Here is a 14255-nt window from a genome sequence, read left to right as displayed (position 1 = left end):
AATTGGGTAAAGGCATGGCCTTGTTTCTCCAAATCAAAGCTCCACTCTTCTGACTGGTGATCGGATAACTGGTGGATTTATATTGAAAAAGCGGCAGAAGAGGTGCAGAAATGGCAGTTTTTTACAGAATGAAGGAAGCACTGTCCTAACAGAAAGCTGTTACCCATCAGATTATGTAACAGAAGTGACGTTCCAGCACACTCATCTTGGTACACCCACACTCGCCCGCAGTAAGTCTTCAGTTGGAAGGCGGCAAGCTGACATCTTTTTACACCCACTGAAGCCATGCATTTTACACTTGGTTTTACCAGTAACCTGAGCTTATATACTCAAATACAGTATGTGGAAGTCTGTGTGACTGTTTTGTTTTTTAATTTTCTTAAAAGCATCGTAAGCCAGTTTTCTAATCTGACAGAACACTGCTGTTTTTTAAATTCAACATCAAAACAGTTTGACTGTTTTTTAAATACTGTATTTCTCTATATAAGCGCAGCTTACTGGTAAAAATAAGTGTGAAATGCAAATTACTTCAGTGGCTGTAGAAAGATGTCCGCTTGGCGACTTAAGAGTGTAGGCGATTTCAAGCAAGAAAGTTGATTGCCCAGAGATGGCAATTGGCTCTACCTCCGTCCAGTAGGTAATGGGAAAATGGCATGAACAAGATCATTTTGTAAGAAAAAGCATTATATGGGATACAAGGCGGACTAAAAAATATGTTAAACTCTGAAAACCATGGTGGGAGGCAAGAGGATTTAAGATAAAAAAAAAAAAAGTGAGGGTGAATAGAGTAAAAAATAAGTGAAGTGATCCATTAAAAATTAGGATAATTATAAGCGAGAATGCATAAGATGAAGGAATGGATGTGAGAGGAAGTGATGGATGATGTGGCAATAGAATGGGCTGTATGGCTGACCAGGACCCCTGCTCAGGGCATATACACTGCTCAAGAATATATGTAGGTAAAATTACAACCCTCACCTAGGAAATAAGCCTGGCACCAGATTAAAAAAAAAGTCTATGTTTAATATTTTGATAAGATGGGTGGGGGAAAAGGGAGGGGGAGGCGGCTGGTAAATGGGGGTTATGAATGTTAAAATGTATAATGTACTCAAAAAAGTTTCAATAAAGATATAAAGTGGAAAAAAGACTGTAGGCTTACTGAAGACGAGTGTGGGTGTACCAAGATGGCCGCGACGGAGCGTCACTAAAGTTGCATTTTCTGATGGGTAGCGGCTTTCTGATAGAACAAGCACCTTTAGGGAGATCCTTGCACTGCAGCTTTCACTCCAGCAAAAAGAGTCAGCAGCACCGTGGTTGACATCACCAAATCTCTTAAGCCTTTGATTTCAAACTGCAGATATACAATTATGGCTCTCAAAGCACAGTAGTGCTTAGGCATAGGAAGTGTACTACTATTCTGCAGGAGTAATAAGCAATATTGGGTACTACTTGGGCAGAATTCATATTTTGAGATGTTCCCTATAATAAAGCACGTTTGCTTTCTGAGTTCAGCTCCACTTTAAATGTGTCATTACTGTGTCAGGTGTTCTTCAAAAGTATTGCATAATCTTCTAATTTCTAGCATGTTCGAAAATGAATAGAAAGTAAATCTGATGCAACTATAGGGTAAGTAGAGATCAGTGGAAATGTGTTTTTGTATTACTTTGTTTGAAAAGAAGCAATAAGAACAGTGAGTGACACCAGTAAAAAAACAACCAAAAGGCAGGCTGCCATCTATTTTAGATGACCTGTAGTGCTCTGGAAATCCATTTGTTTGGATGCAATGTCTATTTAATGTTTATTTGTAAAGTAAGATTGTATACAGATAGTAAATAACAGATATAGAAAAGATTTCAGAAATGCAATTTACCTCTGAAACATTTTTTTTTCTATATGTTAATTTGGGAGAATTTTCATTGTAGCCATTTGAATGTTTTTAAAGCTTGCAGTCACTTTTACTAAAGAGAAACGTCTAGAATTTTTTAATAATAAACACATTTTTATATTTTACTTTTTCTTAGAAAGTTGATGTGACCAGTAGAGCAGTCCTTGAAATAATGACAAAGTCAGTAGAATATCTCCAGCCTAATCCAGGTAATAATAGTTTAATTTAAACTGATCTTAAAACTGTGAGAGTCGGTTCACACAGGGGCAACACGACTTCCAGCACGACTTTGGGAGGCAACTTGGACACGACTTGGGTATGAATCATCAGGCAACTTACAAGGCAACTTCAAGTTGCCTCCTGGACAGTACAATGCAACTTTAAGTCACCTCCAGGACAGGAGGCTTTGCAGTGGCCAATCAAACAACGATCAGCTCTGTGGGAAGGAGGTTGAGGGAGGGGTTTGCATGAGAAATGTATGTTCTCTTCCTGAAAAGTTGCTTCAGTTAAGACAGTGATCAGACTTCTGAGGCAACTTTCATTAAAAACAATGGCTACAAGTCGGATTGAAGTAGTACAGGAACCTTTTCTGAAGTCGGAGCGACGTCAGTAGTGTACATTAAGACGGCTCCATTCACTTCCATTGATTTTCTCAACCGCGCGACTTGGGACGACTTGGGGAGACTTCAAGTCGGATCCCAGGTCACCCCAGTGTGAACCGGCTCTGACTGGACAATGATGCGGAAAGAAGTTCATTTATTGTAGCTTACCTTATAATATAATTTAAACAGTGATTACTATCTTAATGTCTGTTTCTTGATGTTCAGCTTCTCGAGCAAAACTCAATATGATCAACACAATGTCAAAGATCCGTGGACAAGAAAAAGGGCCTGGATATCCTCAAGCTGAAGCCTTGTTAGCAGAAGCCATGTTCAAGTATGGCAGAGAAATTGGAGATGAATCAAACTTTGGTAATTTATTTTTGTCGCTTGAAATGCCTCTAAACACCGCTTCTGAACCCATTTTTTTTGCTTTTCAAAAATAACCTCAAAACTCAACTGCCTAGAAACAACTACAAACAACCCTGTGTACATGTACTGATAAGATAACATAGAGGAGAGTTCTGGAGCAGTTGAAAAAAATGCCCACCTGCTCATAAACCTCAGTTTACCAGCAGCAGTGCACATGAGACTGACTATGATACCATGTTAGGACTGTTGTTTAGGTTTTGTGCAATGCTTATTACATCAGACCTGCATATACAACAATACTATTTACTGTACTGAGATGACATTTCTTCATTTAGCTTTTCAAACATTTAACCTGTTACAAAAATGGATTGCAATCCTCTTTAAAACACAGATGCATAGAGTCTCAGTTCAGCAGTGTTATAGAGACAGTTTTTTCTCTTAAGCCTCATGTATCAATGTGCCAGGACAATGTACTTTTATTACCCCACAGGCACCAATTACTTTCAGATCTGCCCTATAGAAAGAAAAAACAGAAAGCTTGAACTTGACTGGTGGTGGGAAACCAACTTTCTAGTACTGACACTTTGATGCATGAGGTCAATGGACCTTCTTTTATATTTTATAACCTCTCTGTAGCACTTAATTCTCTTTTTTGATAAGCTGTAAAAGGCTTCCAGAATTGCAATACAATATACCGTATTTATCGGCGTATAACACGCACAGGTGTATAGCACGCACCCTAACTTTAAGAGGGAAGTTTCACGAAAAAAACGTTCCACAGCCCCCTGCGTATAACACGCAGGCACAGTTTACCCTCTATTTTCAGGGTGAAAAAGTGAGTGTTATATTCCAATAAATACAATATGTAAATGAGAATGCTGATAACCCCGTATGTAGATACAAACAGTCTTTCTAGGATGCCATGAATGGCAGGAGTAGAGGCTTCAAGCACAAGCCGATATAATTATTTTATTGTCACTTTATTTATTCAACATTTACTGTAAGTCAAAGCCATGAAATAATCTCAACCAGTTTGCAGCTCTTAAAAACACTTCAGTAAGAAAAATGAATAGAAATGATCTCAGATTTCAACAGCCTTGTCACACAAGGGCTTCATAGAGGTACTCTGAGACAAGGTAGTGGGATAATGATGCTAACCTTTTGATTTATTCCAAGATTCATTTTTAGATACAACCCAAATATGTTAATTTAAAAGAGAAGTTCAGGAATATATAAAAATCTTTCCAGCCTCGTTTCCCACCCCCTCAATATGCTGAGCTGTGGCAACTGTCCACCTCTGAGTGAGTGAGTGAGTAACTTATATAGCGCAACAAATGCGAACTTAATCACCTCAAGGCGCTGGCATCCAGAGTTGTACAGGTCTTTCCTAAAAACCCAATGGTTTTCCTCCAAGCGGATGGTCGTGGGTAGCGCATTCCAGAGTCGTGGTCCTTGGACCGAGAATCTACGTTCTCCCTTAGATTTGTAGCGAGATTTGGGGATTTGGAGAAGGTTTTGGTTGGTTGATCGGAGCACGCGCTTGGTGACGTAGGGTTTTATTTTCTCGCTTAAGTATTGAGGAGCTTTACCCTGTGTACATTTGTGGGTGAGGCAGAGAGTCTTGAATGTCACCCGGTCCTGTACGGGCAGCCAGGACTTACCATGTTGTCCAGTCTGTTGCTCTTGTCGTATAGGCACATCTAATTGAGTCCAAGGGACATTCGATTCCAGAGAGGGCAGTGGTACTAAATTGTTACTAGCCGTGCTGTAGACCTTGCGGGTGGCAGCAACCATTGGAGGAGGTAAGCACAGAGCTGCAGAGGCTGACATGACGGTAGGGTGCATACTTGTGGATTTTTATTTATTCCTGAACTTGTACTTTAATCCTGGTTCATGGGGAAAAGAAGTGATCTTATATGATTGAATGTTTAAAACAAAGTTTAGGCTAAATGGAATATATGCTGATTTTTATTTATTTATTAATTTGCAGGTCCAGCTCTTGTTGACGTAGGAGAAGCTATGAGGGAGCTTTCTGATATCAAAGACTCATTAGACATTGATGTTAAGCAGAATTTCATAGATCCACTGCAAAATCTGCATGATAAAGATTTAAAGGAAATCCAGGTAAAAGAAAAAAATAATCATTTTTAAAACCAGGCAGAATGTATTCTATATAGGAGGTTGAAGGCCCTTGCTTTTTTTTTTTTTAAATAAACTAAAGGTTGTCACAACCTTGCTGTTCAGTAACACTGTAGGTAACACGCAATCTCAGATGCATTCTATTTTTACATCTGGTATCCATTTTTTTTGCTGTTGCATGTAATTTAATCAGTAGCAACAAGTAAAAAGGTGACAAATGTAATGGCCTACTCCACACTGGTCAGCGATAACTAAAAGCAAATTACAATTATCACTATGCCACTAAAACATTGTTCTAAAGACTGTGTCATCGTGTCAGATTTTTATAACACTTTTAGTTTAATTTTATTAGGAAAATGTATATGAAGAAAAAGATTGTTGGGACTTTATATGAGACCATGACAAAAACGTGCACAGGTCTCCATCCCTAGATACTTGAAAAAGGAAATGGCAATAGGGGCAGGGAAGGGGCAGTGGGACTTTATATGAAACAAAACACTGGGGCAGGATGAGTCAGTCAATATGATAAACACAACATTTAATAGTAGCAACATTGAGTATAGTACATAAAATGACATTCATAGTAAATCAATAAAAAAATACCACATGATTCTCATAGATGTCAGCAGTGTACCCAAATGTTGAACATATTAAGGTAGTACATTGGAATAACATTGATTAATGACTCAAACTTTTCAGTAGAACCCATGGTGACCTTGTGATTGCTGTGATATGACATCAATTGATAGTAAGGCTCGACGTATTTCGTGAAGTGATATCCACTCATCAGGAGCAGTTATTGGGGTCATCTATAATGGATCTATAATGAATAAATTGATGGTAATTTAACCAAGACAGGAAGAGAGGGAACACAGAATGTATAATCCTAGCACTCATACCTGTAGGTTGTAATATACAATAGTAACTATTGTTGTATAAGTTGAAGGGCACCAGGGGACGAAATACAGACCACCCAGGAGCTGAGGTGGTGATGAGGTGGCGGCAGGACAGTCCAGATAAAAGTTTGAAACATGAATGTAAGGAGTAGCCCCTTCACTGGTAACCAGGTGAATAAGAGCCCAAAGGGCACCTGTAACACATATATAAAAAAATATAATAAAGTGGGTAATAAGTGGGTGAAGAAAGAAAGAAGTAGGTGAGGTTAGTAGATTGAGAAGCCAAGAGGTAACCACCCTAATGAAAGATATAAAAATCCAAGACTCCCAAGATAACAATAGGGAAGCGTGAAAAGAGTGTGATGCCGCGTACACACGATCATTTTTCGGCATGTAAAAAACAACGTTTTTAAAAAATGTCATTTAAAATGATCGTGTTTGGGCTTCACATCATTATTCGGGTTCTGAAAAATGCCAAAAAAAAAGAAATTCGAACATGCTGCATTTTTTAACGACGTTTTAAACTATGTCGTTTTTCGGGTTGTAGAAAATGATCGTGTGTGGGCTTAAACGACGTGAAAAACCCGCACATGCTCAGAAGCAAGTTATGTGATGGGAGCGCTCGTTCTGGTAAAACTACCGTTCGTAATGGAGTAAGCACATTCATCGCGCTGTAACAGACAGAAAAGCGCGAATCGTCTTTTACTAACACAAAATCAGCTAAAGCAGCCCAAAGGGTGGCGTCATCCAAATGGAACTTCCCCTTTATAGTGCCATCATACGTGTTGTACGTCAACACGCTTTGCTAGAGCTTTTTTTTTTAACGATCGTGTGTGGGCAACGTGGTTTTAATGATGAAGTTGGAAAAAATTGTTTTTTTCTAGAGGCTGAAAAACGTTGTTTTTTACAAGCCAAAAAATGATTGTGTGTAGGCGGCATGAGATTTGATGGTTACAACCATAAGTGTAAAGGGTCGCCCTTCCACTGGTAAGCTGGTGAGTGGGAGCCCACGGGCAACTATAAAACTAGTGTAAACATAATAAGCCATAAAGCAAGTGAACTTATAATAAAAAGGTGAAAGATAATGAGGATGTAGGTGAAATTAATGAGTTGAGACACCAGAAAGTGACCACTCAATTGAAAGATATAGGATCCCAGACTCCCCAGATAAGAGTAGGGAAACAAAAAAAGGTTGTCAAAGTACCGAAGATAAGTAAGGTGATGTGTACCATGAAAGAGGATGTTTATCATATTGACTGACTCATCCTGCCCCAGTGTTTTGTTTCATATAAAGTCCCACTGCCCCTATTTCCATTTCCTTTTTTAAGAAAATGTATAGTTAAATGATAACTGTATCGGCTAGATAGAATAAAATGACAACCTTTCAATACTCTGTTCTGCCAAGCATGGCATGGAACAGATATTGAAATCTCTCATGATTGATATACATCAGGCATAATAAAACGGTTATTTTAATAGCAACAATACCCTACTGACGCAGAAAACCTACAGACAGACTAACATAACGGTATCCCAAGTAGGTAAATAGCATACAGCCCCTTTGCTCAGACCCTACTAACTGGTTTGAACTTCTATAAAAGCGCAGAAGAGAATTTACCAAACATATTGCAACTGCTAGTCAAACTAAGATGGCTATTGCTAAGCCCGGAAGCAACACTGTGAATTACAAACGTTTGAAGTTGATACACATGCCCCACTCGCTGTTACACTTAACAGATAATAAATAATAGGGTGATAAACTGAAAAATAAGGAGCTCCAGATTGCTTTGGAATTGGTCTTTGTACATTTATATAGCTAAATTACTCTTTAGGGAGAGGTTTATTTCCATTTTATTGCATTAACTTCTTAGATGTTATCATGCACTGCTGTATGCAATTAATTTGCATAATGAACTCAGGGGCTAAATGTGTGCTGTGAATTCTTAGGTGTAAACGTAGTTATAGTATTGTCTTTTTTTCAGCACCACTTAAAGAAGCTGGAGGGGAGGCGTTTGGACTTTGATTACAAGAAGAAACGACAAGGCAAGATCACAGATGATGAGATTCGTCAGGCTTTAGAGAAATTTGATGAGTCCAAAGAAATTGCAGAATCCAGCATGTTTAACCTTTTGGAGATGGATGTAAGGAATAATATAACTTTTGTATAAACTAGAATTTCCCTCCTTTATGTGGCAGTTGAATTCATTTAGTACTGGTACACTGCATGATCAGCCGGTGAGTTCCAAAAGAAACCCAAGTAGAAAGCAAAGATATAACACGTCTGGCACTGATTAGTACTCCTGCAAAGTGCTCATGTTTTAAATATTCTCTCTCTATCTAGCCAAGCCTTTTTAGTGTTTTCATACTAATTGAAAACTTGATGAATTATCCTATTATTTTATCATTCACAATTCTATACCACAATCATAGAATGAGCAAGCACAAAAAATTATCAAAAATTACTTTGTGTAAAACATTTTAGTATTTGCTTCAAATATGTACCTGCTGAAAACGCATTGACGTTTACTTTTCTTTTTTTTTTTCAATCAATTTTATTTGTTCACAGTAAACAAGAGTACAAACCTTTGCATGGATCAGAGGACATAAAAAAACAGTAAATTGCAATATATTTATATCTTAGAGCATTATAGTATATGTGTCAATCAGCCCGTATAATGTACTAGTCTATGCAGTGTTGCATATCTCTTCTTATAGCCCTCTGCCCTGGTATCTTATTTGTGCTCTTTGCAACCCCCTCACTCCATCAGAGACCTTTCTTTTGGTTTCCTTAATCTGTTGCTTTGGATATGAGCATGTGGTCTCCCCAATGCGACAGTGCTCGGGGATGAGTGACCAACAGGCCCCTACACCTGTTGCATGGGAGGGAATGATCAGTGACATCAACCCAGTTTAGCTCTAATGCCAACTGACAATGGAGCTTATTCAGTGTGGATTCTTGCAGTGGGGAGGTGGGAACATGAATCAGTGGTTAGGACTTGCTTGGGGGGGGGGGGTAAGCCATTGGGGGCTCTGTCATGTTGCCCTAAATTGACCACAGTTCATTAAAAGCAACCCTGCCATTTGTTTTTACATTTACCAAAACTCGTACCCTGTAACTCCTTAACTTTCCTTCTGCCACTGTACACCCCTCTGTTCTAAAGGCATGGTCCCCCAAAGTTCCCCTCAATATTCACCCTTCCGTGAAGGTCAATTTCCTGGGTCCCTGTCAGCGCTCTACTTGTTCCTACTAACCTCCTGTCACTACTGTATTCTGCAGTGATGTGGATGTCAATTAGGAGCCGAAGATATAAACACTCCTGAAAGTGTTGATTTTTCCAGTGGACTATTCCTCAGTATTTAGCAGCATGGGCACTAGGAAAGGGAATTATCTATACTCGGCTATACTCTTAGAATTCATGTACACTTGGCTGTCAGTTACCGTGGCTGTGGGGAAACGCAGCAAAATCGTGCAGTGATTTTTCCACGCTTTCCCGCGGACGGCAGTCAAAATGGGCCAAATCCTCAAAAGGGATACGCAGGCGGATCTGCTGTTCCGCCTGCGTATCCCTGTGCCTATCTTTGGAACTGATCCTCAGAAGCAGTTTTCCAAAGATAGGCAGAAGATCCGACATCTGTAAGAGACTTGCACTGTCGGATCTTAGGATGCAGTACCGCATCCGCCGCTGGGGGCATTTTGCGTCGAAATGCCGCTTCGCGTATGCAAATGAGGACTTACGGAGATCCACAAAGCTTTTCAGCTTTGTTTTTTCTCCGTAAGTTTACGTTTGCATGCGTAAAATTAGGGCTGCTTTTACAAGGTGTAAACTGTTTACACCTTGTAAAAACAGACCTTTTTTTCGATCGCCGCGATTTTTTTTTAAATTTGATTTTTTTTTTTCCGCCATATCTTTTTTTTAACCCGTCGCAATTTTTTAACCCGGCGCGATCCTCAAAACTCGGCGTATCGTAAAAACACACGATGCACGTCGGGAAAAATGACGTCACGGGCATGCGCAGTACGTCCGGCGCGGGAGCGCACCTAATTTAAATGGGAATCGCCCATTTGTATTAGGAACGCCTTGCGCCGGACGGAGTTAAGTTGCACTGCCGAAAATTTCCAGGTAAGTGCTTTGAGGATCGGCACCTAATTTGGGAGATTTGCGGCAGTGTAACTTAACTCGGAAAAGTTAAGTTAAGCCCGTTTTTTGAGCATTTGGCCCAATGTTTCTATCCTGAATGCTACTCTTCCGCGTTCAGGAGAGGGAGGTTGAACCTCACCTAACTTCAGCAGCTTCTAAACTCTAAAGTGCTAAAAATGTCCTCTCTGTCTGAAACTTCTGGTTGCCTGGCTTTCATGCTGATTGGCTGGAGTGGCTTCAGAAATTTAAAATTCACTCCAGTTGTATATGCAAAAAGCACTACTGCGAGTTCCTTAAAGGATAAGTTCACCTTTCGTAACATATTACACCCATATTTTCCTCCTCTCTAGCAATCACAATTTAAAAAAAATATGTCACTCATTTACAGGGCTCTGTGCATGGAAAACTACAAGGTGCGGCAGCCTTAGCGGCTGTCAGCTTGCAGTTTTCAATGAACTACAACGGCGCCTTGGAGCATCTTGGTAGTTCATTCATGCTCCCTATGTCCATATGTTATAATTCAGGTAAGGTTGATTTTGAGTAAAATGTAAAAAAAATATAAATACTTACTGTAGGGCTCATTCACACTTTTTGCAAGGGAAAATACACATCCATTTTCCTCAAAGCGAATAATGCATTTTTATTGCATTGCATTAAAATATGACACAACACAAGATACGTTTTGTGTGCATTTTGCTTGCATTTTATGTGTTTTCTTTCATTTTTATCGTTTCTTGTCTCCATATTGGGGGTCGTGCATAGTAGTTTGAGGTGTTTTCTTTTCTGTAGTCTCTTTTAACTTTTGGTGAGTGATTTTTTTTTTTTTTTTTTGGTGAGGTAAATTCTACTATTCTCATCCAGTCCTCTATTATTGTCTTTATAAGTGTCTTTAGAAGAGTCGTAGACCTCTGGATGTTTCTTCACAAAGCTTAGAAATCCATCTACACCAGGGATATGCAATTAGCGGACCTCCAGCTGTTGCAGAACTACAAGTCCCATGAAGCATAGCAAGGCTCTGACAGCCGCAAGCATGACACCCAGAGGCAGAGGCATGATGGGAAAGCTGGAGGTCCGCTAATTGCATATGCCTGCTCTACTCCATGGATTGTCCTCCTACTGCTTGACTGCTCCCTGCCCCTCTCTGACTATCTCTATCCTTGCTCCTCCTTGCTGCGCTCATCTCCTCTCTGCACACCAGATTGGGGTAAACAATTTCCCTTTTGTAGGCATATGGGAAATATGGCAATGTTAACTGAAAACTGCACTTTATAAAATGCAATTTACATTTTATTGTATTTTCAGTGCATTTCCAATGCAAACCATTGACTATATTGTAACTCATGTTTTTGCTAAACCGTACAGAGGATGCAGCAAGCAGATTTTTTCAAAATGCAACACACTTTTCTCTAACACAACACACTGAAGTGAAAAGCTTCTTAAATTATAAATGGTAAATATTTTTCATGCACTTTTAGGACACTGTGATACTGCGGTGTAGTGCACATAAAACATGATGATATGAATGAGCCCCTATACTGTATACATTTTTTTTTAAAAGGATATTCCAATAATGGCTAAATATATTTCTTTTATAATATAAGCTGAATAAATCCATTACATTTTTTTATTTTCAGATTGAACAAGTGAGCCAGCTTTCTGCTCTCGTACAATCACAACTGGAATATCATAAGCAAGCAGTACAAATTTTACAGCAAGTCACTTCGAAACTGGATATAAGGTAAATATGGTAATATAAGAACTGAATTGGTAACCTCTTCTCAAGAAAATGGTACTAATCTCAATGCACTCTGTATACAGGTAGTGACCATGGCTTTTTGTTCTGACCTAAGCTCTGACCTATGCCTTGCATCTCAAAATGAAATATTCTGAACTGTAGATAGATGGGGGCAGTGTGCTGTGAAGGTGTCTCATTACTGCACTGACTGTAGTTGGTAGTTGCATACTGTGCACAGTGGGGACACCTGGAATGTTCAGAAGATAATAAGGGTAAATGAATGCTGCTGAAGAGTCATTCTCTGTTTGTCCTGGTGCGGAAAGTTTTGGGAAAGCCAACTTTTTACAGTTACCATCGTTCAATTTGAATAGGCTGAAATTGCACCAAAAGTAGAGCAACCAGATCACATGGTACTTCTAGTACTTCATGGTACTGTTGGGAAACAACTGTTTAACTACTTGCTGACCTGCCGCCGTCGTTTTACGGCGGCAGGTTGGCTCCCCTGCGCGAGAGCCTGTAGCTCTACGTCGGCTCTCTCGCAGGCCACTAGGGGCGCGCGCATACCCCCCGCTCGCCCCCGACTCCCATGCGTGTGCCCGGCGGTCGCTCGTTACAGAGCGGGGACCGGGAGCTGTGTGTGTAAACAAACAGCACCCGGTCCTGTCAGGGAGGGAAAGGTTGATCTTCTGTTCATACAATGTATGAACAGAAGATCCGTCATTTCCCCTAGTGAGGCCACCCCCCCTACAGTTAGAACACACCCAGGGACATACTTAACCCCTTCCCCGCCCCCTAGTGTTAACCCCTTCACTGGCATTTTATAGTAATCCAATGCATTTTTATAGCACTGATCGCTATAAAAATGCCAATGGTTCCAAAAATGTGTCCGAAGTGTCCGCCATAATGTCGCAGTGCCGAAAAAAAATCGCTGATCGCCGCCATTACTAGGAAAAAAAAATATTGATAAAAATGCCATAAAAATACCCCCTATTTTGTAAAGCTATAACTTTTGCGCAAACCAATCAATCGCTTATTGCGATTTTTTTTAACGAAAAATATGTAGAAGAATACGTATCGGCCTAAACTGAGGGAAAAAATTTTTTTTTTATATATTTGTGGGGGATATTTATTATAGCAAAAAGTAAAAAATATTAATTTTTTTCAAAATTGTCACTATATTTTTGTTTATAGCGCAAAAACTAAAAAACGCAGAGGTGATCAAATACCACCAAAAGAAAGCTCTATTTGTGGGGAAAAAAGGACGCTAATTTTGTTTGGGAGCCACGTCGCACGACCGCGCAATTGTCAGTTAAAGCGACGCAGTGCCGAATCGCAAAAAGGGGCCTGGTCTTTGACCAGCAATATGGTCCGGGGGTTAAGTGGTTAAAGACTGGTTCTCACTGGGATTCACACAGGAATGCACTGGAGTGTAGTATGTAAAATTATAAACGTTTTATTTAATAAATCCAACTGCAGTACTCACATTTAAAAGCAAGATAATTACCAAACACCACGAGCAACGAGCTCGCACACTGACGTCACTTCCGGTGCCTGTCTGTTCCGACATGTAACGTCACGATCACATGACTTCACCAGGGAATCTGTACATCCCTCACATTTTTGTAAATAGTTTATTATATCTCTTCATGTGACAGCACTGAAGAAATTACACTTTGCTACAATGTAAAGTAGTGAGTGTATAGCTTGTATAACCGTGTAAATTTGCTGTCCCAACAAAATAACACTTTAATGTCTAAACTGCTGGTAACAAAAGTGAGTACACCCCTAAGTGAAAATGTCCAAATTGGGCCCAAAGTGTCAATATTTTGTGTGGCCGCCATTATTTTCCAGCACTGCCTTAACCCTATTGGGCATGGAATTCACCAGAGCTTCACAGGTTGCCACTGGAGTCCTCTTCCATAACGACATCATGGAGCTGGTGGATGGTAGAGACCTTGCGCCCCTCCACCTTCCATTTGAGGATGCCCGACAGATACTCAATAGGATTAAAGTGGTTGTAAACCCAACCACACATCTTGCACCTACAGGTAAGCCTAGATTAAGGCTTACCTGTAGGTGCAAGAAATATCTTCTTAACCTACACGGTTAAGGAGATATTTGCTGATAACACAGCAACGATGTCTACAGCGCACGCGCGCTGTAAACAACGGCGCAGGTGCACTGAGAGTGCCGTTTTTCAACCTGGAAAATTTGGGGTTAATTTTCACGCATAAATAAACCACAAAAGGTGAGCCTTAAATAATCTCGGTGAAAAATTTGGGAACTTTCAGCATGTGCGTCCCCGCGGGCAAAAGAGGAATTAAACTGCGGATAGTATAATGAAGGGCTATGTTATGGTGCCTGACTGCTGATAGATCTAAACCTATAGCAATTATGGAAGTGCCAAAAGTCTGCTGTTGTCCTAAAGCTGTGATAGCTCAGAAGATTGCAATTGTCGGACAGTCCTGTATATGAACTATTCAAAGAGGA

At 39.9% G+C, this 14255-nt stretch overlaps 1 protein-coding gene across 1 annotated transcript in view; it reads left to right on the top strand.

The window, feature by feature from the left end:
• Positions 1 to 14255, top strand: part of SH3GL2 (SH3 domain containing GRB2 like 2, endophilin A1) — a 188218-nt gene that overhangs the window by 158236 nt on the left and 15727 nt on the right. Inside the window, exons 3-7 of the mRNA XM_040360127.1 lie at positions 2022 to 2094; positions 2713 to 2856; positions 4847 to 4980; positions 7874 to 8032; positions 11665 to 11768. Coding sequence (XP_040216061.1) covers positions 2022 to 2094; positions 2713 to 2856; positions 4847 to 4980; positions 7874 to 8032; positions 11665 to 11768 — 614 coding nt within the window. The remainder of the gene's footprint in view (positions 1 to 2021; positions 2095 to 2712; positions 2857 to 4846; positions 4981 to 7873; positions 8033 to 11664; positions 11769 to 14255) is intronic.

Source organism: Rana temporaria, chromosome 1 (assembly GCF_905171775.1).
Source record: "Rana temporaria chromosome 1, aRanTem1.1, whole genome shotgun sequence".
NCBI lineage: Eukaryota > Metazoa > Chordata > Amphibia > Anura > Ranidae > Rana > Rana temporaria.
Note: the sequence above shows the minus strand (reverse complement) of the source record. Positions and strands in the feature narration are given on the sequence as shown.